The sequence below is a fragment of the Lissotriton vulgaris genome, chromosome 9, assembly GCF_964263255.1.
Source record: "Lissotriton vulgaris chromosome 9, aLisVul1.2, whole genome shotgun sequence".
NCBI classification, from domain to species: Eukaryota; Metazoa; Chordata; class Amphibia; order Caudata; family Salamandridae; genus Lissotriton; species Lissotriton vulgaris.
The window spans coordinates 584557302-584581478 of NC_141697.1; the positions used below are offsets into that span (position 1 = coordinate 584557302).

The following is a 24177-nucleotide window of genomic DNA, read 5'->3' on the forward strand; positions in this document are numbered from 1 at the left end:
TGAACCAATTTTGTTCTGGTCAAAGATTTTACCTTCTGACGTAAGTCCTTCAAGTCACAATCCTAGTTCTTTCTTTTCCTTTAAGGCCAAGGCTAACTTTTTTCCTCTAAGGCTAAGGCAGCCAGATGCAATTTCTGGGCCCTCTCCTCTAGCCCTTCTTCCAATTCTGCATGGGTCAGGCTGTCGAAGGCACACTGTTACCTGCTATGGACAATGCAGGTGACCCTGGACAGGAGAGCATCTCCCCATCTGGCTCTGGGGCTACTGACAGGTCATTCTCCTTTTCCTCCTTCTCTGTTTCAACATCATCTTGCTCATGTGTAGTAGCCAGTAGCCTGCTTCCCAGGTGCTAAGAACAATTTGGTAGTCATCGTTCTTGAACTCCTTCACCAAATTCAGCCCTTTCTCCATGCAAAGCTTCTTCAACTCTACTACTTTGAGGTTGTCAAGGCTGCTCAGATCCACTTTCATTCTTTCAAAAATCACAGGTGTAAAATAGGAAGGTGGGAATAAAATTTAAAAAACAATTTAAAAATCAAGAATTAAAAATAAGAGGAGAATTTAATAATCCTCACACATGCCTACAAAGCTTTCCATAATGCAGGACCAGAATATCTTAATTACCGCTTCGCCTTCCACACACCCACCAGACAACTCTGCCCTGCCCAACTCGCCCTGGCCTCCGTCCCACAGATGCATAAGACCAGAACCAGAGGAAAATCCTTCACCCACCTCTCCCCCAAGATCTGGAATACCCTACCCCTCCATCTCAGGCGATCTGTGTCGTTGACACATTTCAGGAACGATCTAAAGACCTGGCTCTTTAACTGAACCCCCACACCTAGACGGATCAGCAGCGCCTCCCCCCCCGGTGCCTTGAGACCCTCACAGATGAGTAGCCGAGTTCTACAAACCACTGATTGACTGACTGTTGAACACTAGTGTACGAGTTTGGAGTGGGGGGGGTCGTCACAACCCACCTCAAATAATAATCACAATCCTTGTCACCACAAAAGTCACTAAAGAAACCTGTGCCTAACCCTTTAGTAGACTGGAATCAAACACTCAGTTTGAACGTAGAGGCAATCTGTATAATATTTATGCAGTACTAACACAGTGTGTTTAGAATGCTTTTCTCTTGGTGGTATTTCTACAACTCTGAGATGGCCACTACAGTTCCTGGCATTCCTCCTTTTTTACCCTACGTTCCCACCCTCACTTGACCTCAGCTACGTGCTGACGTTCCCGGAGAGAAGGGGCGGACACCATCCGCACCGGCACCCAGAGAAACCCATCAAAGACGAGGTCTTCCAGGCAACCATAAGAGCTTTGTCAGCAGACACGATGTTGGCTTATTTTGACCTCAGAGTGACTCAGAACTGTCGGTAGATGACAGCCCCATTGGTTTAGTGGCTGCATTATCACAGAAGCAAACAAATGGTGAAGGGGCTACAGTAGCGTATGATAACGGTGCCTTAACTGAGGCCGAACAATGCTATTCCCACATCGAAAAGCAAGCCATTACGGTGCACTGGGGCTGCTGCCATTTCCATATATACCTCTACAGTCAGGTGTTGGCGGTTCATACGGACCACCAAACACTAGTACCTCTCTTCAATGAGTCGTCCTCAAAGCCACCTCCGCGGATTGAGTAATGGATTTTTCATGCAGACATACTGTTTCTCAGCAGTGGATAAACCTGGGGAACAAAATCCTGCTGACTGCTTGTGAGAGGCTGTAGAAGTTGAGGAATACGTTCGGCTAGTAGTGGAACGGCTCAGACCTCTGCCCATCTCGCAAGCTGTTGGGACGGGAAGTCTCCTGCTGTCTCTAGAGAGAGTGCTTCCCCTGCCTTATGCGAATCTCCAAGCAAGTCACTCAAAAGCTACTGTATGGTTTCTAGATCCCTACCTCAGTAAGCATGACAATCATACATGTCCACTGAGGTTCTCCCTGTTTGCATGGATTGAGACCCTAGAGCTTGGCTCTGAGGTCGAGGGGGCATGCCTAGTGCACCCCTATTTTTCAGAGAGCAGCTACTTGCCTCTCTATTAAGGCTGTGGTAGACTGACAGTGGTGGCAGCAATAAATCTATAGTCAGGAGGGGTGATTCCCTAGGCACCCTCCTGACCAAGTCTGTGCATTCTGCTATGCCTGTGGTCCTGTTGCCTTTGTCTACCTGACATGTGTTTGAGAGCCCGTGGGTGTAGTGGGGAAGAATGGTGAGCTGAGCCAGTGTGAGGAATTGGAGCTATTCTGCTGGACATCCCAGCTTCCCAGTGTCCCTCCCCATTTCCTTGAAAAGGCCTGGTGGGCTGGGATAGACATTCAGCTCTTATCTGGGTTTAGCTGCACTAACTCTGCTAAGAGGTCCCTCCCCCACTGGTCAGTGCCTCCGGGGCTGGGGTTAATTAAAATTCCTCTTTAGGGATTTGCACAGACTGGTACCAGGAAAACATGGAGGGAAATTGTGCATGCATGGAACATGCCATGAAGGGTTTGTGATTGGAGGTGTATTTAGGATGCAAAAGTAGCAGACCCTCTGATTGGATGAGCCTATCAATCAGAGGTGATTAAAGTCTGGCCTGAGTGGTCAGCTGTTGTTCAAGACTGGTGTATGACTGAAGAAGCGGCCACACCAGGTCCGTCTGAAGATAGCCACGGGCAACCCGCAGTGTGAAGGCAGGAGATAAGACACTGTTCACTGTGTCTGGAACTAAGGCAGTTTTCTCTATGATGGATGGAGTCTGCTGCCAAGAGTTCAAGGAGAATCCAGGGCATCAGCAACACTGGAGACCAGCTGTTTGTGTGAGGCTTGTGGAGCGTGCACTTTTGAACAAGGAAATTACAGACAGCTGCCCAAGGTGTGGAAAGGAAGCTTACAGCACATCAAATGAGTTGGTGTGGAAAGGAAGCTTGCAGCACACCTAGAAAGCTGGTGGAGAAGGATGCTTGCAGCACATCAAAGGAGCCAGAAAGGGGAAGGCTTGATTCTAGTCCGTGAAGGTGAGACAAATCCCCTCTAACCTCCCCTGTGCTGTGGGAGCCTGTACAAGCAGTGGCTGGGAATAGAGGCCAGTGAAACAGGTGCCCACCTTTCTTTTTGTGATCTCTGGGGTATCAGGGTGAACTGGAACTCTGTCCAGCCACTACCCTCCTACAGCTAGCCAGTGGCTACTGGACTAGTGGGACTCCAGTAAACTGTACCAAGAATCAGGCACCTGTGGTCAGATCCCTGACACCACTGGAACGGTGTCCTCACTCATAACGGGAGGGCACTTCTGTTGCTTTGAGTGGGGGTTATGGGGCTGATCAAGAACATTTGAATTCACATCATATGCTGAAACTATATCCTTTGAATCCAAAGATTGGTATCAAGACTCTAGTGAATAAGATCAGCCCTGTGTAACATGGTCTGTAATATGCAATGCTTATTGTGTGTTTTCATGTTAACTGTGTTTTTATAGTGCTTGGCGTCTAGGCGCTATAATAGTGTTTGGGGTCAGAACTCTGTCCCAGAGTGTTGTAGAGACATCTGGTTTTCACTGTTTATCCTAGTTTTATGTGTAGTATAAGTATCTTGTGTTTATTAAAGAACTTTTCTTTTATAAAAAGTAAAGCACTTACTGGACATTGAGTTTATCAGCTGGTAGTACGGTGTGCCCTGTATTCTGAATGTCTAACCCCACCTCAGCTCCTTGAGAAAGCCTTGGACTGCTCTGTCTCGCTACCCTGAGAGAGTCAAGTGCTGGAGAGGAGTACTTGGTTGACCAGTTTTGGGTCCACTAGTACTGAGGCCCCAGGACACCAGTGGGGAACACTCCAGTAGATGCGATTGGAGCGCAGTTACCCCTGAGTGCCCTGGTGCCCAAGAAGCCAGGTCTAACACAAGCGGAAATCGTTCAGGCCACCACCAGTGATGAATGTCTCCTGTTAGCATTTTCTGTAGTTGCATCCGGCAACTGGAACACCCTCACTCAAAAGGTCTCTCATAGTAAGGAGGAAGCAAAGCAGACTCTGGCATCATTACACAATGTTCGGCTGCAGCTAGCAGTGTCTCCAGAAGGGTATTTGATGACAAGTCCTAGATTAGTTATCCAGAGACCATTGCAATAAAGGTGGTTGAACTTTCTCATACTGCTCATCAAGGGATTGTCAGAACCAAGTCCAGACAGAGGTGTACGGTGTGGTTCCCTAGTCTGGATGATCTTGTGTAACAGACAGTAAGACATTGCCAAGTGAGTCAGGCTGCCAGTCCTGCGGAGTCTTCAGCACCTATCACCACAGGGACCATACCCCCTTTTCTGTGGCACAGAGTCAGTGCCGATTTTGGAAGCCTATCCGATGATAGACACATGTCAGAATTCATAGATGATTTCTCAAAGTATCCAGAAGGTTAGGTCGTCGAGTTGACGAAAGCCAGCCAGACAATACTCCGATTAGAGAAGGTCACGGCCACTCATGGTTTGTTGAGTGTGTTCCGAACCGGCAATGGCCCCCGTTTTCCAGTCAGGAATTTGCTGAGTACTTGCAGTCTTGTGGCATTCATCATTGCAAATTGACACTTTGTTGGCCCCAGGCCAACGGAGACGCAGAAACATTAAGCAAACATTAAACAAAGTCCTCCGGAGCCGAATGTATGAGCATGGAGATAAGGCAGGGAAGCTGATTGCATGGCTAGAGCGAGGGGAATGGGCATCTAGGCTAGTGCCAGAGCTGGAAGGGAGTGACTCTAATACGATCACAGCGCCACAGGAGGTGACAGAGGAGTTCTCAGAATATTATAGGGGGGTATATACCTTGGTCAGTACATACTCCGAAGAGGAAAATAGCGAAATGATCAAAGACATAGGTATGCCGATGCTGTCAGACGACGATAGGAAGTATTTAGACTCCCCCTTCACAGATGATAAAATAGCGCAGGCTATACGGGGGACGAAGTCTGGGAAGGCTATTGCCCTAACGGGATACTGATTGAATTATATAAATTGCACGCCCAGAGGCTCGCACCATTTCGTCGTGCCATGTTTCGGGAGAGCAGGGACAACTGCCCTATGACCAGCACGTTGCCAACTTTATAGTTATTCACAAGTCAGGGAAGCCCAAGACGCAGTGCTCCTCCTACAGGCCTATCTCACTGCTCAATGCTAAACCCAAAATACTAGCCAAAGTGCTGGCCACGAGACTGGTTAAAGTTATCACCACCTTGATACATCCTGATCAATCAGGGTTTATGCTGCGCCGAAACACTGCCTTAAATCTGCGCAGGTTACATAGTGTCCCCGGTCGCTCCTCGACCCTGCAGGAACCGGCTGTCCTGGTGTCTCTCGATGCCACGATGGCATTTGATAGAGTTGAGTGGTCTTATTTATTTGCAGCATTGAGGAAACTGGGTTTTGGGGAGGAATTTATTGGTTGGGTTAGATTGTTATATGCCAATCCCTTAGCCAGAGTGGTGGTCAATAATTGTAAATCGGTGGACTTCCCCCTTGAGAGGAGCACAAGACAGGGCTGTCCTTTGTCTCTGCTTTTATTTGCACTGGCGCTGGAACCCCTGGGAGCGTGGGTCCAATGGGACCTGACAATACGAGGGCTGCGTTGGACGCCAGAGTGGGAAGACAAAATGTCGCTATATGCTGACGATATTCTGCTGTATCTTACTAGGCCCAGGGCTTCTCTGATTTCTTTCTTTGATATATTGGCAATTTTCGGTAGATACTCCGGGTTCGCGAGTAACTGGTCAAAATACGTATTATTTGTCTTAGCGGGGGAGCCACCAATGATTCCGCAGTCATGCCCCTTGCAGATTGAGCCGGTGGGTTTTACGTACTTAGGAATTTATATAACATTTGATTCGAAGCTTAGATTTACACGTAATCTGGGTTCTCCTCTGACTTGATTTTAAAAAGATGTGGAGCGCTGGAAGGCTCTCCCGCTATCACTACTAGGGAGAGCAGTGCTGTTTAAAATGATGTCACTTCCCAGGTTCTTATTTGCCCTTCAGAATGCGATGGATCCAGTTCCAATATCCTATTTTAAAGAAATAGAGGTGATGCAGAGAAATCTCCTCTGGGACGGACAGCCTAGAATAGCATTTTTAAAGTTGACCCTACCTTGGTATGATGGAGGTATTGGACTCCCAGATCTGAGAAAATACTACTGGGCCTCCCAATTGGCTGCCATCAATCAAATAATATACGGTCTCCCAGGAGACCCTGGTTATGACATGGATCGTGAGCAAGCACCGGGAGGAGACATAAGCAGGGCATTATATGCTAAAGTTGGGAGATTTCCATTAACGGGACCTACCGCACACGCTGTGAAGGTGTGGCATACTAGCAATAAATCATTGGGCTGGGAGGGGAAATTAACACTAGCAACACCTCTGTTCAATACTGAACAATTGGGGAGCCTGTGGAAATCGAAGGGCTTCGATAAGTAGGAACTAATTGGTATTTCCCAGATAAAAGATGTCTGGGACAGAAATGGGATGTGCACTTTTGACGCTCTGAAAGTAAAGTAAAAGTTGCATGATAACGAACATTTCCGCTATCGACAGATTAGGCATGCTCTCCTTGCCCGTGTCCCGGGGGGTGAGATGCCCCCTGAGGCTTCGCCACTAGAAGACCGAGTTTTGGACGGACACCTTCCCGTGAAAACTATTTACCTAATATATAGAAAGCTGGTTAATCATATGGAAGACCCATTAAGGCGACTTAGAGAGCAGTGGGGGGAAGATGGTATGGAAATGGATGATGAAGACTGGACGGAATCAGTTTCCTCCCCTAAGGTTTTGGCTATCCAGATGAGATTACAGCTTGTGCAGTTAAAGATCCTTCAGAGGGTGTATATCACTGGGCCTTGATTGGTGAGGATGGGGCGGGGAGCGAGTGCCGACTGTAGGAGAGGGTGTGGTGAACTTGGGACCTTTGTCCATGTGCTGTGGCATTGCGAACAAATACAAGATTACTGGTCTAAGGTTCATGAAGCGATGACAGTGGTCCAAGGGACAGAGGTCCGATTGGAGGCCTGAAGATGCCTATTGAATGTGTGGGAGCCCACAGATCTAAATACATATCAGAAACAGTGGGTAACGCTGGCGTGCATGGAGGCCAAAAGAAATATAGCGCAATTGTGGGGGGCATCTCGAGCGCCCGGTATCACGAAATGGACTGAGGATTTGGACTGGTGTATGCTAAGGGAAAAAAATATATATGTCGCCAGGGGTTGCCTGGGCACGTGGGGGAAGATCTGGGGGGCATGGAATGACTATAGGGGGGGTATATGTGAACCACCTGAACTAAGACTTGAAGCAGAAGGGCCAGAATCCCCTGGATCCTAATTATGGAATATCATTGTATCACATCCTATGATGCGACGTTGTTACCCTGGTACTGAGGAAACTGTATTTTCACCCGACGTCTGTTAAGTTGTTTTATTTTGTATTTTTAATAAAAACACATTTTTAAAAAAACAAAGTCCTCCGAATCGCCCTAGCTAATAGACAGAAAATGGAGAGTGCTCTCTACTCTTTTCTAAGGAAGTACCGTCTCACGGCACAAGCCACAAACAAAGTGAACCCCAGCGCTCTATGCATAATTCGGGCAGTGAGTGACACCATCCCTTGTGTGGTAGAACCTTCGACATTAAGGAATCAAGTGGCTGAAGCACTACGTCACAGTCAGAGACGGAATGATCGAATCTCCCAAACCAGACATGCCAAGCAGCGAGTCCTCCAGGCCGGTGCTCTGGTACTCTTAAGAATCGCTATCCCTGGAGCACATTCTTGCTGCCTTTTGAGGTTGACCCTTGGAGAGTGGCCTTTGTGAAAGAAACCATGGTAAATGCCCAGAGGCACAGCAAGACTGTCACTACAAATATATCTTTCTTTAAGTCATACAGGCTACCATTTAATGGGCTGACTGATCACACCCAGTTAACCCAAAGGCATGACTTTGGAAACGAGGAGTGCTCGTCGTCAGGGTGTCTGAGTGGTCTGGTACCATCTCCCATGCGGACACCCCCTCCTCAGCCACCACTTAGCCCAGCTGGTCTCTTTTCTTTTCTTGCTTATTGCATTGAGTTGTTATTATATGATATCATGCACTGTGTTTTACTATGCAAGTCACGTTTTTCAAGTGTTATTATTGTGTGTATTTTGACTTCTGGTTAAAGGGGGAATGTTATGTTGGGGATTGCCCATCCCCCAGTTCAGAAGGTGGACCACGCCACCGTTGGCAACAACGGTTGCTAACAGTAACCACAAGGAAAATTATTAAATAACCCGGGGGAATTTCTTCCTGATTCACTACAAGTTACCAATGCACCTGTGCCTGTTTCCGTTCTTCTCACCGCAGCGCGACCTAGCACATATCAGGCCTACCCAGCACCCAACAGACACCACTCCAAGGGGCAGCAAGTTAACTTTGAAAGTTGTGACTGAGCAGGCTGAATACATTCCCCACAAACCTGAGATAAGAAAAGAAATACAAATATGCAATACCATCAGGCATACATAGCAATGTTGTTGTTAACGAAGAAGACCTGGGTCGGCGAAAGGGCTCAACAGAACATACTGAACATCAACGGGAGTCTGTGGTGTTAAAGAAGGCAGCGAACAGGACAGGGTGGCCTTGTACTGTAAAATATACAAACCAGAAGCCTTTGGCCGCCCTTGTGTGTGGGGAATGTGCACTTAGAGCGGGGCTGCATGTCCTATCTGTCCTCTGTCTATGTACAACAGCTAGCCAGGCACAGGGGCTACTTTCAGACATTGTGAAACAATTTCAATAATGTCTGACCATGCCAGATTGACCTAGAGTGGCACTGGATCTGACCCCTGTGGCTCCTGGAGCGCAGGTGAGCATAAAAGCAAAGGAGGCAATGCACCTCTGCGCCCCCCACTGCAACGAGTCTGGACGTTCACACTGGCTTCAACAAACAAGGCACTTCCGGAATCGCCTTTGATGAAATTGTTTTCAAGAATTGTCATCAATCATTAGTTGTCCTATAGTGCCCTCTGCAGAGAGAAACATACAATAACAGTATTCTGCGGCAGCTGTCGACGCTGCACTGATGAGAGGGATTCAGAACATGAATAAGCGAAGTGCGATAAAGTGGAAAAAACCTACAATTTTTAGGCGGTGAATTTCATCAGGTTATGTTTGGTTTGTTTGGTGACCCAAGCGGACCATGACTCCTGACTAATTGTTTCTCTCCCGGGTAGCGCGGGAATTGGAAAAAATGTACTTTGGGAACCCATAAATTGACAGTCAACTTGTCCATTTATTTATTTTAAAAATCTAATTCAAAGAAATCAGCAATAAGGATAAACGTGATAGTAAATCTCTTCTAGCTTACTTAATTGGTCACAAAGAGTCTGCATTTTAAAGTATTTTACAGGGTTAAGGCATCTGCTGCAAGAGATCGTTGTGTGCCCCGGACTCTTGAGATTATAATAGCAGCGAGATAACCCTAGTAACACAGCATAGAGAGTGAATGCGCCTGTTGCAAAGCACATTGTGTAACATGAAGATCGCAGATTTGTATTTTATTTAGCTAAGTAACTAAACTACTGCTTTTGACACTGAGATCATTAATTCCATTTCATAAATTGCAAGCCTTCTAATACAGTATAGTGATCTATTAACCGGCATAAGTATCTGCATTCAAACTAGGGTGACCAACTGGCATTGGTGCAAATTCAGGACGCTGAGTGTAAAAATTCAGGACAAAGGGTCAAAATTCAGGACACAAATTCAGGACAGGAGGTCAAAATTCAGGACAAAACTTCAGGACAATAGGTACGTTCTACAGACACATCAGAGGTCGCGCAATAGTATATAAGTAAGCCCAGCCATTTCCAAACATATCCAACTGTTTGCAAACCTATCCATCATGTATCCTTCCATCTATCATTTCACTCATCCATCCCTTCATCCATCCCCTCATCCATCCTTTCACTCATCTCCATTATCCATCCATCCATCCATTAACCATTTCACCCTATCCATCTGTACACTTATCCATCCACTCGTTATCCCATCCATCCATTCACTCATCCATTCAGCCATTTACCCTTTCACCAATCCAGCCATGCTTTCACTTACTAATCCTTCCACCCATCCACTATTTTAGTCATCCATCCATCCTCCCTTTCTCTCTCCATCGACCCTTTCACTTAGCCATCCTTCCTTCCATCCATCCATCCACCCACCCATCCATCCATCCATCTACTCATCCACTCATGAATCCATCCATTGATCCTATCAATCATCCATCTATCATTTTACTCCTTCACACATCTATTCATCTTTTTGTCCACCTACCCTCCCTTTCACTCACTCATCCATCCTTACATCCACCCTTTCACTCATACGTCCATTCATTCACCCTTGCACTTATCAATCCATCCATCATTTCACTCATCCACCTACCCACCCATCATCCACCCAACCATCCACCCACCCACCATCCACCCACCCACTCATCCATCCTTTCACCCACCCACCATCCAATGCACTGATCCATCCTTTCACCCACCCACTATCCACCCACCCACTCATCCATCCATCCATCCTTTCACCCACCCACTCATCCATCCATCCATCCTTTCACCCACCCACTCATCATCCATCCATCCTTTCACCCACCGACTCTCCATCCATCCATCCTTTCACCCACCCATCATCCATCCATCCATCCATCCATCCTTCCCCTCATCATCCATCCTTCCCCTCATCATCCATCCATCCTTTTCCCTCATCATCCATCCATCCTTTTCCCTCATCATCCATCCATCCATCCTTCTACCCACCCACTTATCATCCATCCATCCTTCCCCTCATCATCCATCCTTCCCCTCATCATCCATCCATCCTTTTACCCACCCCCTCATCATCCATCCATTCCCTCATCATCCATCCATCCATCCCCTCATCATCCATCCATCCTTCCCCTCATCATCCATCCTTCCCCTCATCATCCATCCATCCATCCTTCCCCTCTATCCATCCCCTCATCCATCCATCCATCCCCTCATCCATTCATCCATCCATCCCCTCATCCATCCATCCATCCCCTCACCCATCCCCTCATCCATCCATCCATCCCCTCACCCATCCATCCTTCCCCTCATCCATCCATCCTTCCCCTCATCCATCCTTCCTTTCATCCATCATCCATCCTTCCCCTCACCCATCCATCCATCCCATCCATTTATCCTTCCCCTCATCCATCCATCCATCCATTCATCTCCTGATCCATCCATCCTTCCCCTCCATCCATCCACTCCATCCACTCCATCCATCCATCCATCCATCCATCCATCCTTCCCCTCATCCATCCATCCTTCCCCTCCATCCATCCATCCATCCATCCTTCTCCTCATCCATCATCCTTCCCCTCATCCATCTTTCCCCTCATCCATCATCCAGCTACCCTTCCACCCATACATCCAGCTATTTACATTTTCTCTCCATCCTTCCCCTCACTCATCAATCCATCCATCCTCTCTCATTAGCCATTTATTCAATCTTTCATTCAACCATTCACCCTTTCACTAATTCATCCAGCCATTCACCCATCCCTTCACTTACTTACTCGCCGACCTTTCCATATTAATTTTGAGCTGAGCCCTTTTGAGAAGAGGCCCATCAAGAACTTCACCCTCGCTGCAGGGCCGTTCCAGGACTGGGACAGAAGCCACCCAGGGCGGAGACAGGATCCACCACAGGGGGGGACAAGAGCCACCACAGGCGGGGGTGGACTGGAGCCACAACATGGAGGGACAGGAGCCATCCCAGGCGTGGGGTGGACTGGAGCCACCACATGGGGGGACAGGTGCCATCACTGAGGGGAGGGCAGGAGCCATCACAGGAGAGGGAACACAGGGGTGGGCATGCAGTATTCCAGTATCATCTTGGGCTCCTCTCCTGCACAAGACAACGAGAAGACAGGCTCTCTGTCCAAAATGCCATCCCCCACTGTGATGTACAGTACTTATAGGAGATACTCTAAGAGAACTGATTGAACTGATTGTCCTCCATACTCTGTTAATCAGTGTGGGTGCGATTGTGCCATTTCTTTATGTTCTTACATTATAGACTGCATGTTTGAAGAACCGAGGTTTGCTTACAATTTAGTGACAGTAATTAAGCTCTGTGAAGAGAACCACGTGCTGCCTCGGTGTAATCAGGGGTGTAATCTGGCCGAGTCTCGGATGTTTGGGGCCCTGGGTAGAAATGGAATGTGTGAGCCCCCCTCTAAATAGCAGAGACATGACACATTCAGGGCTGTTTGCATGTGAATAGATGTCGCTGCTCCTGAACCGGCAGCCCCTCCCTCTCAGTCACCTTCGAAGCACCTCTTAACAAGTCATCAAGGGCTGGAGGTGTGAGGGTAGCCATCCCGCTGTGCCTCTCCAATGCTGCGGGGCATCTGAGGAGCTTTGGTGCAGCATTGGAGTGAAGAAAAGAGGTGGGTGCAAACTGTGCCGGCTTTAGGGTGGAGCAACCGGTGCCCTGTTAAAATGACGGACAAATGGCGTCCGTTAGAGATTCCTTCACGGACAACGGACAGACGGCCGAAATTACGGACTGTCCGTGAAATTTACGGGCGGTTGGTCACCCTAATTCAAACTGTAAATCAAGGATTTAGATTCTTATTTTTTTCCCTCAATATCATTACTCTAAGATTCTGTAGAGAAGGACGGTGCACTTCTCTTGGTCCGGCGATAAGAAGGATTCTGGATTTGCACAAAGGACGGACGGCTGCTACACAGGTCGGTCGTCACATCATTACTTTCTGCGGTTATTTATGCTGCATGCACATTGTGGACGAACGGCCGCAATTTTTGGTTGTTTGGCGTTATAATTATTGTCAAGGACTATTTAAGCCGTACTAGAAAATTGAATTGTGGGCTGAGTACTTTCAGACACCTGGATTAATGCGAATCCTTCTCATTTTGGCCTTTTTTCAACTTTAACTGAGCTACCTTACGGGTTGATATTCAAATTAGAGATATATGTGCCAAGATTCTGGCCTACTAGGATACTACCAACGATATTTTGAAAATGAAATCCCGACAACTCCTCACAACAAGTTTGTTGGAGAGAACGAGGCAACATTCAGACCATTTCCTTTAGGAACATCTTTGGACACACAAGTGACTATTGAGCGCTGACGAAGTTCCAAGGAACGAAACGTGTTGCCTGAGGTTTTAAAAGATTGAAAAGAATAAAGGATTTTTTGGACAAATTTGAAGCTCTCTTATATTTTCCTATTTGGTGCACCGTCCTTCTCTACAAAAGCTTTGGTATCTGTTTCGCAGTGGAGTATTTGTGCGGCGAGCTCCGGAAGTGTCTTGCACAACCTATGGACTTATATTTTTACTTTGAAATTTAAGAGCTTAACCGTGGTCAGCCACACAGTTTGTCTTAAATAGTTCATTATTCTAAGATTGCAAAGTAGGGTAGCTTTGCGAAGTAATAAAGTCTTGTTAGTACAGACAATCACAATCACTGCGTTATGTTGTTAAGTTTTATATCCTGAATTTGTGTTTCTCCCGACCATTCACTCTTCACATATGGTGTCTACACGAATATATAATATGTGATTCTGTGTACATTGATTTACACATTTGTATGATTTATTGTTTGCGATGAAAGGTCTCAGACACCCTACATTGGGAAACGTGGCGCTGTAAAAGAATTAAATACAAAAAAATAGTACAACCCATTTAAGTCAATATTTGTTAAGTGCTTGATTTGCAAAAAATAAGTGCCAAGGCCCTCGTCACCAGGACACCACAGCTTGTACCACCATTGCCACTGCCAGCGCTGCCAATAATAGTACCTACACAACTACGAACCATGACACTGCTACTAACCAGGACACTGCTACATGTGTGACATTCCAGGCTGTTGGGGACCCTCAAAGCAATGAGAATAGCTTGGTTAGATGGTATTAGTTGTTTTTAATGTATATTGAATTAATAAATAACTGTTGTTATGCTCATCTTTTAATTGCACAAACAGTGCTGCCATGTGGCAACTGTCATTAGTGTTAACAATTATGGGTCGGTACAGAGCACTGGTGGGGTATAATTACTCATACAAATACATGTTGCATTCTTATAGTCCAGGCACATCTCTCACACAAGAAGTTGAACACAGTGAAAAACCTGCTCTAAAGGACTTGTGAAGTGATAACAAGCTGTACGCTTTTGTTTCCTTCCATTGCATTGGCCTAGGTGTTAGGTTCCAGATGGGTCAGAGGCAGGATGGTACTTGAACAAAAGGATGGCTGACTGCCCTTTAATTTGGCCTTTGTTCTGGGCCCAGCAGAAAGTGTTAATAAGAAAGCCCCCTTGCTGCCTTCATGTTGCTGCTCTGAATGGATTGCAAACAACGTGTATACACTGTTGAATTATGTATAAGTGTCAGACAATGACAACAGGACAAATTCAGCATATTTCCCTAGGCAACAAGTGCTGGAACCGGCCGGTCCCCCCTACTTTCCAGCAATGCTCACAGGGAGTCTCTTTAGCTTAATGGCCCCCACTTGGTTACACTCACCCACTTTCCTTAGTTTTCCTGACCGACAATCACACAACCATGACTCTGACCAAACTCATACCTGTCAACTTTTCGAAACCGAAGTTAGGTTGAAATGTTCATGTCATCAAGGACTATGCACCTGAATGGGTTACTGACTTGTGGCAGACATTTTGGACAAGTACGCATTCTAAAGCACCAAGATCCAGTGTCCCTGAATAGCAGTGGAAATGATTTACAGACGACTTTCCTGGGGGTAAAAGCAAAGAATTTTCAGGACTGTTGTGAGAAAATGAGTCTTGTGAAGAGCAGCAGCGGGCGACGGGTCTTCCCTCTGGTACAATATCTAATAACCAAAGCAAATGCACTTCACCTACAGGTGCAGGTCCTGAGCTTGCTTCTTATTATGCCTGTAATGTCCCTAGAGACATACATATGCACGCAAGCAGCAGCATATGAGTTGCTGCATCAGTCAAGAATAGGGATGAAACATGTTCATTGTGGTAATAGGTAGGCAAATCTACTGGGACCTGTAATTCCTGCCTTAATGAAAGACCATAGTAAGCAGCAGTGGTTGTGCTTTGACCACAGCATTTAGTTTCAGGGAAATTGAGAAAATATAGGCTTGGAATTCAGTGAGAAGAAGTAAACAAATCACCTGCCTACATTTGAAAAGAAACATCTAGTCTAAAGGCCTTACTTAGAGTTTAATGGACGGGATACTTCATCAAAACGTGGTGATTTTACTGTCCACCGTATTACAAGTGCATCAGGGTACAATGAACTTTAATACTGCAGGCGGGACATTCACCATGTTTCTGATGGGGTATCTCGCCCGCCAAAACTCTAAAAAAGGCCTTTTATTCCTACTAACAAACAACTGAGGGACTGTACTGTTAAACGACACAGTGGGGAAGGCTCCCTACTATCTAGCTTAAAGATAGTGATTTGGTATAAAAATATATATCTTGTGAGCATAATCAGACTTTTAAAAGCAGGCGCTTGCTGCTGATACATCCGAGAGGTATGCCATGCCCCAGCTTTCCTTTATACCTGGCGAAGAACATAAGAAACTAAAGGGACAAACTCAATGCTAATTTTGAAAAAAGAGTTATGTGACAATACATCCTAGCTACTTTACAGTGAAGACAGCAGTGCTTGATTTATCCCTAACTGTACCAGCAAGCTACATCTGAAACTAAAATGTTAAGGTTTGTTACTGCCTATTACTTTATTCTGAAATCCGATCTGATTTTTAGAAAGCCAGCACTCGTGCAAAACAAAGATACCTGTTTGTCTTCCAGTGCTTGCACCTTAACTATGTCTTTACACATTTTGCTGAATACTTGAAGCTTATCTGCCCACCTCTCACTTTCTTTTTGGATTATATTATAGAAATGCCTAAAATTTATAAAAATGCCTAATATCGAGATCGCGATTGCACTAGGGAACTATATGAAGGTAATCCAAAGCTTCCTCAGAGCATATTAGCTGTAACTTTTAGATCTTTTACATTGTTTTACTTTTTAAACAAAGATAAGATAAAATTTCCTTCCAAAATAGATGAATCGTATAGTATTTTAAAGTGTGTTTTAAATTATATATAGTTTTTATAAAGAGCAGTGTCGCGCTGTGTAGTATTGTCACTATTGTTACTCCACTTTAATTGTATTATTTTCTAACGTTGAGAATGTATATATTGTGCTGGGGAACGTTTCATTGCAATTGGTTTTATTATTGTTTAAAGACCAAGGTCAAAAGAAACATTGCTTTGACTTGACTTTCTTTTTGGAATGTTCCCTTTCGCTGAGCTGGTGGTTTTTGTTTATTTTTTAACAGAACTAAATCCCATATGAGAGGCGGTGGTGGGGGACTATAATCCTGAATGTCCCGTCCTCTTAGAAGAAATTTTGAAGATGAGGTGTCTTGACCTTCAATTACACCTTCAGAGTCTACGATTGCTAATTCTACCCAGGCCTCAGACAAAGTCAATAATCACTGCTTCCTTCCTTTTCCCTGGCAGCTTCGCTCTCCTTCACCTAGTCCCGGCTTGGCCCAAAGAGCTACTGCTTCAGCACAAGGATAAGCTCCTGGGCGCGTTGTGTGCTATACAGATACACATACCATAATATAACCAATGGATAGAGACACAACATTTTGGGGAAATGACTTCAGGCCATTTCCCAATATGCTAAACATTCAACTGGCAGTGCTTTAGGACCAGAATACAGATTGTAAAAAACAAAAAAAGACTTCATAAAGTAGCAATGTTATTTTCTTAATGAAGGAATAAGGTTGCCACAACTACACCCAGTAAACACATTTTGCGCAGTCCTTTAAATAGGCATTGTAGGTATATTTTGCATTGTTTTGGGTATATTTGGCTTCACCTGTGATGACTGATTTCAGAGAATGCACATCTTTCATGAACGAAGAAGTGAGATTGTTATATGACTGCATCTGACAGCGTATTGTAATGCATTAGGGAATGGAGCATGAAACCAAACACAGTCATTTTCACCACACCATAGTCTGTGTACAAAGACACACTACAGCACCAACAAGCCAACAAATTGATGATGTTTGTTCTATAAAACAGAAATGCAAAATAACAGTGAAGAAATGTAAAAGGTTTTACACAAGGGCAGGCAGAATATCAACATCCCTTCCCCTTCAAACCTTTCCTCACATTGGCAGGTGCCTACCTGAGAGACAATCTGCTGACAACAAAATTGAGTATCCCAATGCACCCTCAAAATTAATTCCCACCTCCACTCCCCTTTTCGTACCTTCTTGCACTGGCCGAAGAAGGCCTGCTTGATCTCATCGGCCGAGGCATTTTCTTGGACTCCGAGCAGGTCATAGTGACTGGGTCTATGATATGAAGATAGAAAGGTGACATGTGGACCTACTGGATGCACACTATTGACAGCAATACAATCCTTACTAATTTCCCTGTATCCATCTCAGCAGGAAGCGACATCACCACATTTCCCAACATCCATCTGTACATGAAGTGACATCACTGACTTCCCATCAAGATTATCTTTACAAACAAAAACCAGGCAAAACCAACCCCATTTCAAATCATTCATCTCAACAAGAAGAGACATCACAACATTTTCCAGCATCTGTGTCTAAGGAAGTGACATCACTTATTTTCTACCAGAAAAGTCTTGCCCCCTCCCCTACTTTCGTCAACTCATTAGGGCGTCTCACTGCCCATGCATCCCCAGATAAGGGCGTTTTTCTATGGACCTGGTACAGCGAGGAATAGCTTTGGGTCAGAACCTCTACCGGCAGGTAATTTACCCACACCTTTCACCTCATGAACAATAGTAAATTTGTGTTGGTAGGTGCCAGTTGGCCATCAGGCCTCTACGCTCGTCCGTGAACAGCAATCCAGAGAGTGGTGAACTGAATTCCAAGACCGTCTGGATGATTCAGGCATGTGAATCTATGAAAGACCCAGTAGTGGAGAAGCAGTGTTCTTCTGAGATCTGACCCCCACATCTACATAATTATAAATGTGCTGACACTGTTCAACCTCAGTGCATGAATGAATATGCATCTTCACTGCCACTGGCACCGGCACACACATCAATTCCAATGATGATACTGGCATGCAAACACACTGACAGTTCACCAGATGTCTTTTAATAATCGGCTTGGAGACTGACCGATGTATTCCCAGCACGTTTTAAGTCACTTTGCATGTGCTTGTAGGGACATTGGTCAGACCCACCATGAGTGGATATTGCATTTATCTTCCTTCTCTTCTCTGTTGGCCCTTCGCTAGCAGTAACAGTGGAGGGGGTGAGGACAACAGAGCTGGAGCAACAGGTCGCGGACTGGAAATAGACACTGATAAGTGCAGCGGAATGGAAGGATGGGTGGACCACAAGAACCAGAACAGTTATAGTCGGGCTAGGGGACTAAGAGGTTTGGAGTATGTCAGCACTGGGACTAAAGTTGAAAGAGTCAGGATGGTGTGCCAGAACCGATTGGAGACAATAAAGAAAGAGGTGGTAGAAGGTCGGGCTAATCTATGTCGTAGGTCAGAGAAGAAGGGACTGCAGGGGTAAAGCAAAACAAAAGTTGCAGAAGAAGACTAAGAACGAAAGGAGGAAGGAAGTGAGAAGGCGATAGAGAAAACAGCACATTACAAGGTACAACGAAAATTAAAAAAGGGAAACTGTAGAAGGTTCGGAAAAGGGAGAGCTTTATGAGGTAAGCGGAGGTGGAAATGAAATTTGGAGGGTGGATAGGAATAGAGAGAAATGAATGGATGGAAGTATGCAGGAGGTGGGATGGAAAGTATGTAGGAGATTAGAAGGGTAGAGAATGCAGGGCTGCAGGAGAGCTGGGGTAGAGGAAAAAGAGTAATACTACTTGGGAGGCAGGATCAAAGAATGGACTGCTAGGGGAGATGATGGAGAAGGGAGAACCTGAGGATTTCAGAGAAACAGGTACAAGGGAGGGAGGACTGAGCTGAGTAATGGGGTTAGAGCAGGCATTGCTGTAAAAGATGGAAGAGGGAGAGATATAACAGCATTGAAGTGTATGAAGGAGCACAAGAGACGGCTACAGCAGATGAGAGGGGGAACAGAGAAGGGGAAGTTGCAGAAGGTGAAGAGGTGATAAAAAAAGGGGGACTGAATGAGATGAGGAGAGCTGCGAAAAGCTAGAGCTACAGAACATTAGATTAGGAGAACGAAGAGGAAGATCTTCATAAGGAGGAGGTGGAAGCGTGGCATCCAGGGACATCTTAAGAATTTGGGGGTCCCTAGGCCAAGCGCATTTTAGGGTGCCCCTTTTCAGAATTTCAGCTTTTCATGCCCTCTTTGGCTAGGGCTTTGACCATGCACAGGCACACTCGTCCAACTTCTAAATGTGTTCACATTTAATACTCAGGGATAGTGAATTGTATTTTCAATATTGTAACACAACAGCAACTCACTAACATTATCGTAAATAGTTTTATGACGCACGCCCTTTAGTCATATGTGAGGTCCTGTTGTGATCTATAAGAAAATGCTAAGGATGTTGCTTGAAATAAACAAATTTTATCTGAAAAACATCTGTAATAGACTCTCACACATCATTCACATTAAAAATAAATTAAAGGAGCACCTTTTTAAAACAATCTGTTTAAGAATTATTCAAGGTAATCAGGACAAGACTCTCTGCAGAACATAGATGGCTCTAGCAGCCAGGGGGCCCCTTAAAAGGCTGGGATCTTGGACCAGAGTCCACTTTGCCCATGCCTTAAAATGTCTCTGGTGGCATCAGATGATACATAGGATGCAGGGAAGGGATATTAGAGGAGGAGAGGAATGGGGAAGCAGATTGCAATAGAGAGAGGAGAAGAAATGGGAATGTTGTAGGAGATGAGATAAAGCACAGGAGGTGATTCAGAAAGCTAGACAGACAGAGAATGTTGAGATGCAAGAAGTAATGTCGGAATGGAAAAGTAAGGAGGCCAGTAAAGAAAAAAATGAATGCTAGAAACAAGGAACACTAAATAACAGGCAGGGCAGCAGGAAAGGAGGTGGAAAGAGATGTGAAACCTGCAGAATACGTGAGTGAGACTAAACGGGCACTGAAGGAAGTGGACGGCAAAGAGAAGAGGTCATAGTGGGAAAGATAACAGGGCTAGAGGGGTTTAGAAAAGCTAGCTGCAGGCTTAAGGGTGGGAGAAACATAAAGGGGACTGCAGTGGGTAAAAGCCAGAGCACACAAAAGGATGTGTGAGAGGAGAAGGCAAATAACAGAAGGTTGCAGGAACTGTCTATTTGGCATTGCGATTCCGGGGGTGAAATGAGAGCATGAAGGCAGGGCTTCAATAGGTTTAGGGGAAAAGATGAAGGGGTGTGCCGCAAAAGCAGATGAGAGGAAAAGCTTAAGGATCAGATGAGAGGGATGGGTGGCACAAGGAAACCTGGATAAGGAGAAGCAGTTGTGAGAGATACAAAAAGTGAGTAGAGGAATAGGAGGGAAAGATGCTGGGGGAGGAAGGGGAGGGAGTAAAGATATCTGCAGGAGAAAAGAGGGTGTTTTGAGTTAGTTGCAAGATAGAATCTGTAGGGGCAACGGGAAGATAGAATGCATTACATAGAGAAAGCTTCAGTATAATAATTAGAAGAAGAAAAAAACTTTTTGAAGAGAGGGAAATGGAGAGCTGCTGAGGAAGGTATGGGAGAAAAAGAGGGACGTGGAACTTTAAACGAGAAAGGGAGAACTGCAGGAAAAGAACTAGCCACCTTCAAAAAGAGAAAGAGGGTGTTTCTAGAATCCCAGGGCTACAGTTGTGTAAAAAACTCAGAGCTAGCAGTGGAACTGCAATGATATATTCATGGATGCGTTTTGACTTATGTGCTAGTCCTAATCTACAGATATGACTTCTCAAGAGGAGTGTTGCTTGAGACCTTTAACCACTAGAGGAAGAGAGGAGGGTACTTCATAATGAAGCCTAGCATGATTCATTGAAAAATACCAAACACTGACAACATTTCACTTCGTCTCTGAATGTTTATTATTAGTGAATAATTTTAACATTTAAACGATGAAAGAAACATAAGATCTGACTATTTAGCATGCAGAAGAGAGGAGCGAAAGGCAGGTGAGTGATGTGTGGACATGGGAAATCTAGGCCCTGAAGGTTTTCCTTGCAAAAGATGTACAAGTGAAATCGGAGAATATGAGTATCCCTTCCGAATTTAATACTTTTACCAGTCAGGCAAATGCTTGCATTTACCTGAACCCATCTGGTCACTGACATGTATTTTAATCAGCAATCTAATGAGATTCATATTTGCATTGGAACTGCACCTCAGGAAAATGATATCCCACCATTGCACTTCTATCCTAGAAACTGCATTAGGTTATGCTCTGGCATGCAATCCGGGGACCATCTCAGTTTTTGGAGTGCCTGGTTACACATATGGTACATATCGATTAGTGCAGTGATAGTTAAGCTATCCATTAGCTTCAGAGAAATGTTGACTATTTGAAGGAAAGTAGGATCTGCTTTTATGGTTACCCCCACTTTTTGCCTGGTGCTAAGCTGTTATTGACTAGTTTGAATGGGATCCTGATAATCAGGACCCCCCTATATCTGCTTTCTCCCTTAAATTGTCATGTTCAGTACTTTGGTACATCCCAGATTGGATACTGGGGTACCCTTATCAGTCCCTAGTATATGGTACTAAGGTCCCTAGGGCATAGGTGCCCCAGAGGTCCCCCATAGGCTGAAGCATGTATGATGGCACCCATGGGAGACCATTCAAAATGGAACCACAGGCCTGCCATTGCAGCCTGTGTAAGCTGGTGCTAGCACCACTTACTAAAGATAAAGGTTTCCTATAGCTAGGGGTTACTGCACTTAAAACCTATAAGTCACCCCTATAGCAGGCCTGTGCAGTCCTGAAGGCAGGGTGCATGGTTCTAAGTGTGAGGATGCCCCTGCCTGCGCAGGACACCCCTACAGCCTACGGAGTCCATTCTGCCAGGTAGTAAGTGAAGCCGCCATATACCATATAGATGGGCATCGCGTAATTACGCGATGACCATCTCAAAACTGACAGCAACGAATCCTATAATGTTTGGTATTGAACATGTTGGAATCATACCACCACACCATAAATGGTGTATATTGGAATCATACATGAGGTATGATTCCAAGTACTGGAAGAGCCCTCCATTAGGCTCTCAGTGTTCCCGGTGCCAACCTTCTAGCTCAGGACAGAACAAAATGGTTGCTGCTGACCAGAGACACGATTCTGAGCTCCTGCTGCTGAGCCAAGCTCGAGCAGAGGAAGGCAGAACAATAGGCATCCGGTCACAGGGAGCTGTGACCACCTCCCAGACAGGATTCAGTGCATTGAGAATGTGTGGCTGCGCTTGCCAGCGTCACTAAGTCTGCATGAGAGGCACTTGAAGTACAGTTCAAACCAGCCCATGTGAGCCCCAGCACTTCTACGTCCTCTCGCCATTGTCATGAGACAAGTCGTGGTTCTTATACCACTTTCTTAGTAGATGGTTTGGTTCCCGTCTGTGGTCTACTGTGCATTCTGTGCTACTTACTTGATTTCTTTGCAAAGTATTGTGTGCATTGTGCATATCTCCGCGTAGGAGTTATTTGTATTTGTTAGAAAGTATTATATAATAAATACATATTTTTATAAATACCTTGTGTGGTTCTTTTCCACTTAATCTATACATATAAGATTGCATTCTGGTAAAACAAGCTGCTTTGCACTCGTTATGTACTAAGTCTGAAGGCTGCTCTCCACAACTACCACTTAGAGAGCTTTCAAAGGTTGTCTAAGATTTCTTAAATCACCATAAGGGTTGTCTGGACTGGTGCAGGGTTCCCACTTACATATTAGGACATCATATACCAGGCCAGCTTCTCACACTATTGAAATGAGATTCTGAAGTTATTTGTACTTGATTGATTTTTAAACAGTTTAAAAATGTCATTTCTTGTAGTGGGCTCATGCTCTAAAATCATGTGGTGCCATTATGGTGATATATTCAGGGTCAAAAGTTACATTATGTATGGTAACTAGCAGCAAGGAATGATATAGATAGAGAGACCCTGAATGCTCAGTGCTGCAAGGTTGATGAGTTCCCTCGGGCGCTCTGTGCATTGTGCCAAGGTAAATAGTATTATGCCCCTATGTGGCATGTACAATCAGGCAGAAAGAAGCATGGGAATTGTGTCCCTTATTTTTGTCTATAATGCACAGTATGTTGGTGATTAGCTAGCTTTATACCTGTCCACATGTTCTATGCCGAGACGGCTACATGAAGCAGGTAACTTATTTCCCCCCCAAAATCTACAAACATGGTACGATTTCTACTTTCCCTGTTTTCTATTTCAAAATAACATGAAACAGGCTATGATGGGTAATTCTGAAATGTAAACTATTCAAGAGCTTAGGTCTATATAGGAAAATCCTACTGTCTCTCGGTCTCACACCAGGTTCAATATATCGTGAGATTTCCACATTGAACTAATGTATAAACTGAAAATGATTGCTGTTGCACATGTGGCCAGATCCTGAATCAAGCCAAGGTTTCTAGTATTGGAATAGCTCCTCCCTGGGGCATGGCGCACGAGCACAATGATAAAATTAATGTGTGCCTCGTCAATTGTAGATCACTGCCCAAGCATGCAGAGGATGTCTGGTCAATATTAACAGAGGCTATTTGGGTTGTTATGTTCTTAACGGAAACCTGGCTAAACACGGACACGGTGACTTCAATTGCACTGGCTATCCCACCAGGTTTTAAAATGTGCTAGGCCAATCTTAATGGCAGGAAAAGCGGGGGTGGAGTGGCTATTATTTTTAAAGACTCGTGGGAGCTAGTGTCTTCTGCCCCTCTCCACGTACAGGGCATTGGAGGTCTTAATTTTTGCCTACAAATCAACCCTTCTTTCTCTCTCGCAGGCATTCTCATTTATAGACCACCCGACTGTGCAGCGACTGCGTCTCGGGCGCTCTGTGCATTGTGCCAAGGTAAATAGTATTATGCCCTTATGTGGCATGTACAATCAGGCAGAAAGAAGCATGGGAATTGTGTCCCTTATTTTTGTCTATAATGCACAGTATGT

The 24177-nt window shown here is 45.1% G+C and overlaps 1 protein-coding gene across 1 annotated transcript in view; it reads right to left on the reverse strand.

Annotated features, from left to right (window-relative positions):
• Nucleotides 1-24177, reverse strand: part of DNAJC4 (DnaJ heat shock protein family (Hsp40) member C4) — a 493550-nt gene that overhangs the window by 427731 nt on the left and 41642 nt on the right. Inside the window, exon 3 of the mRNA XM_086938148.1 lies at nt 17345-17429. Within this exon, the coding sequence (XP_086794274.1) occupies nt 17345-17429 (85 nt within the window). The remainder of the gene's footprint in view (nt 1-17344; nt 17430-24177) is intronic.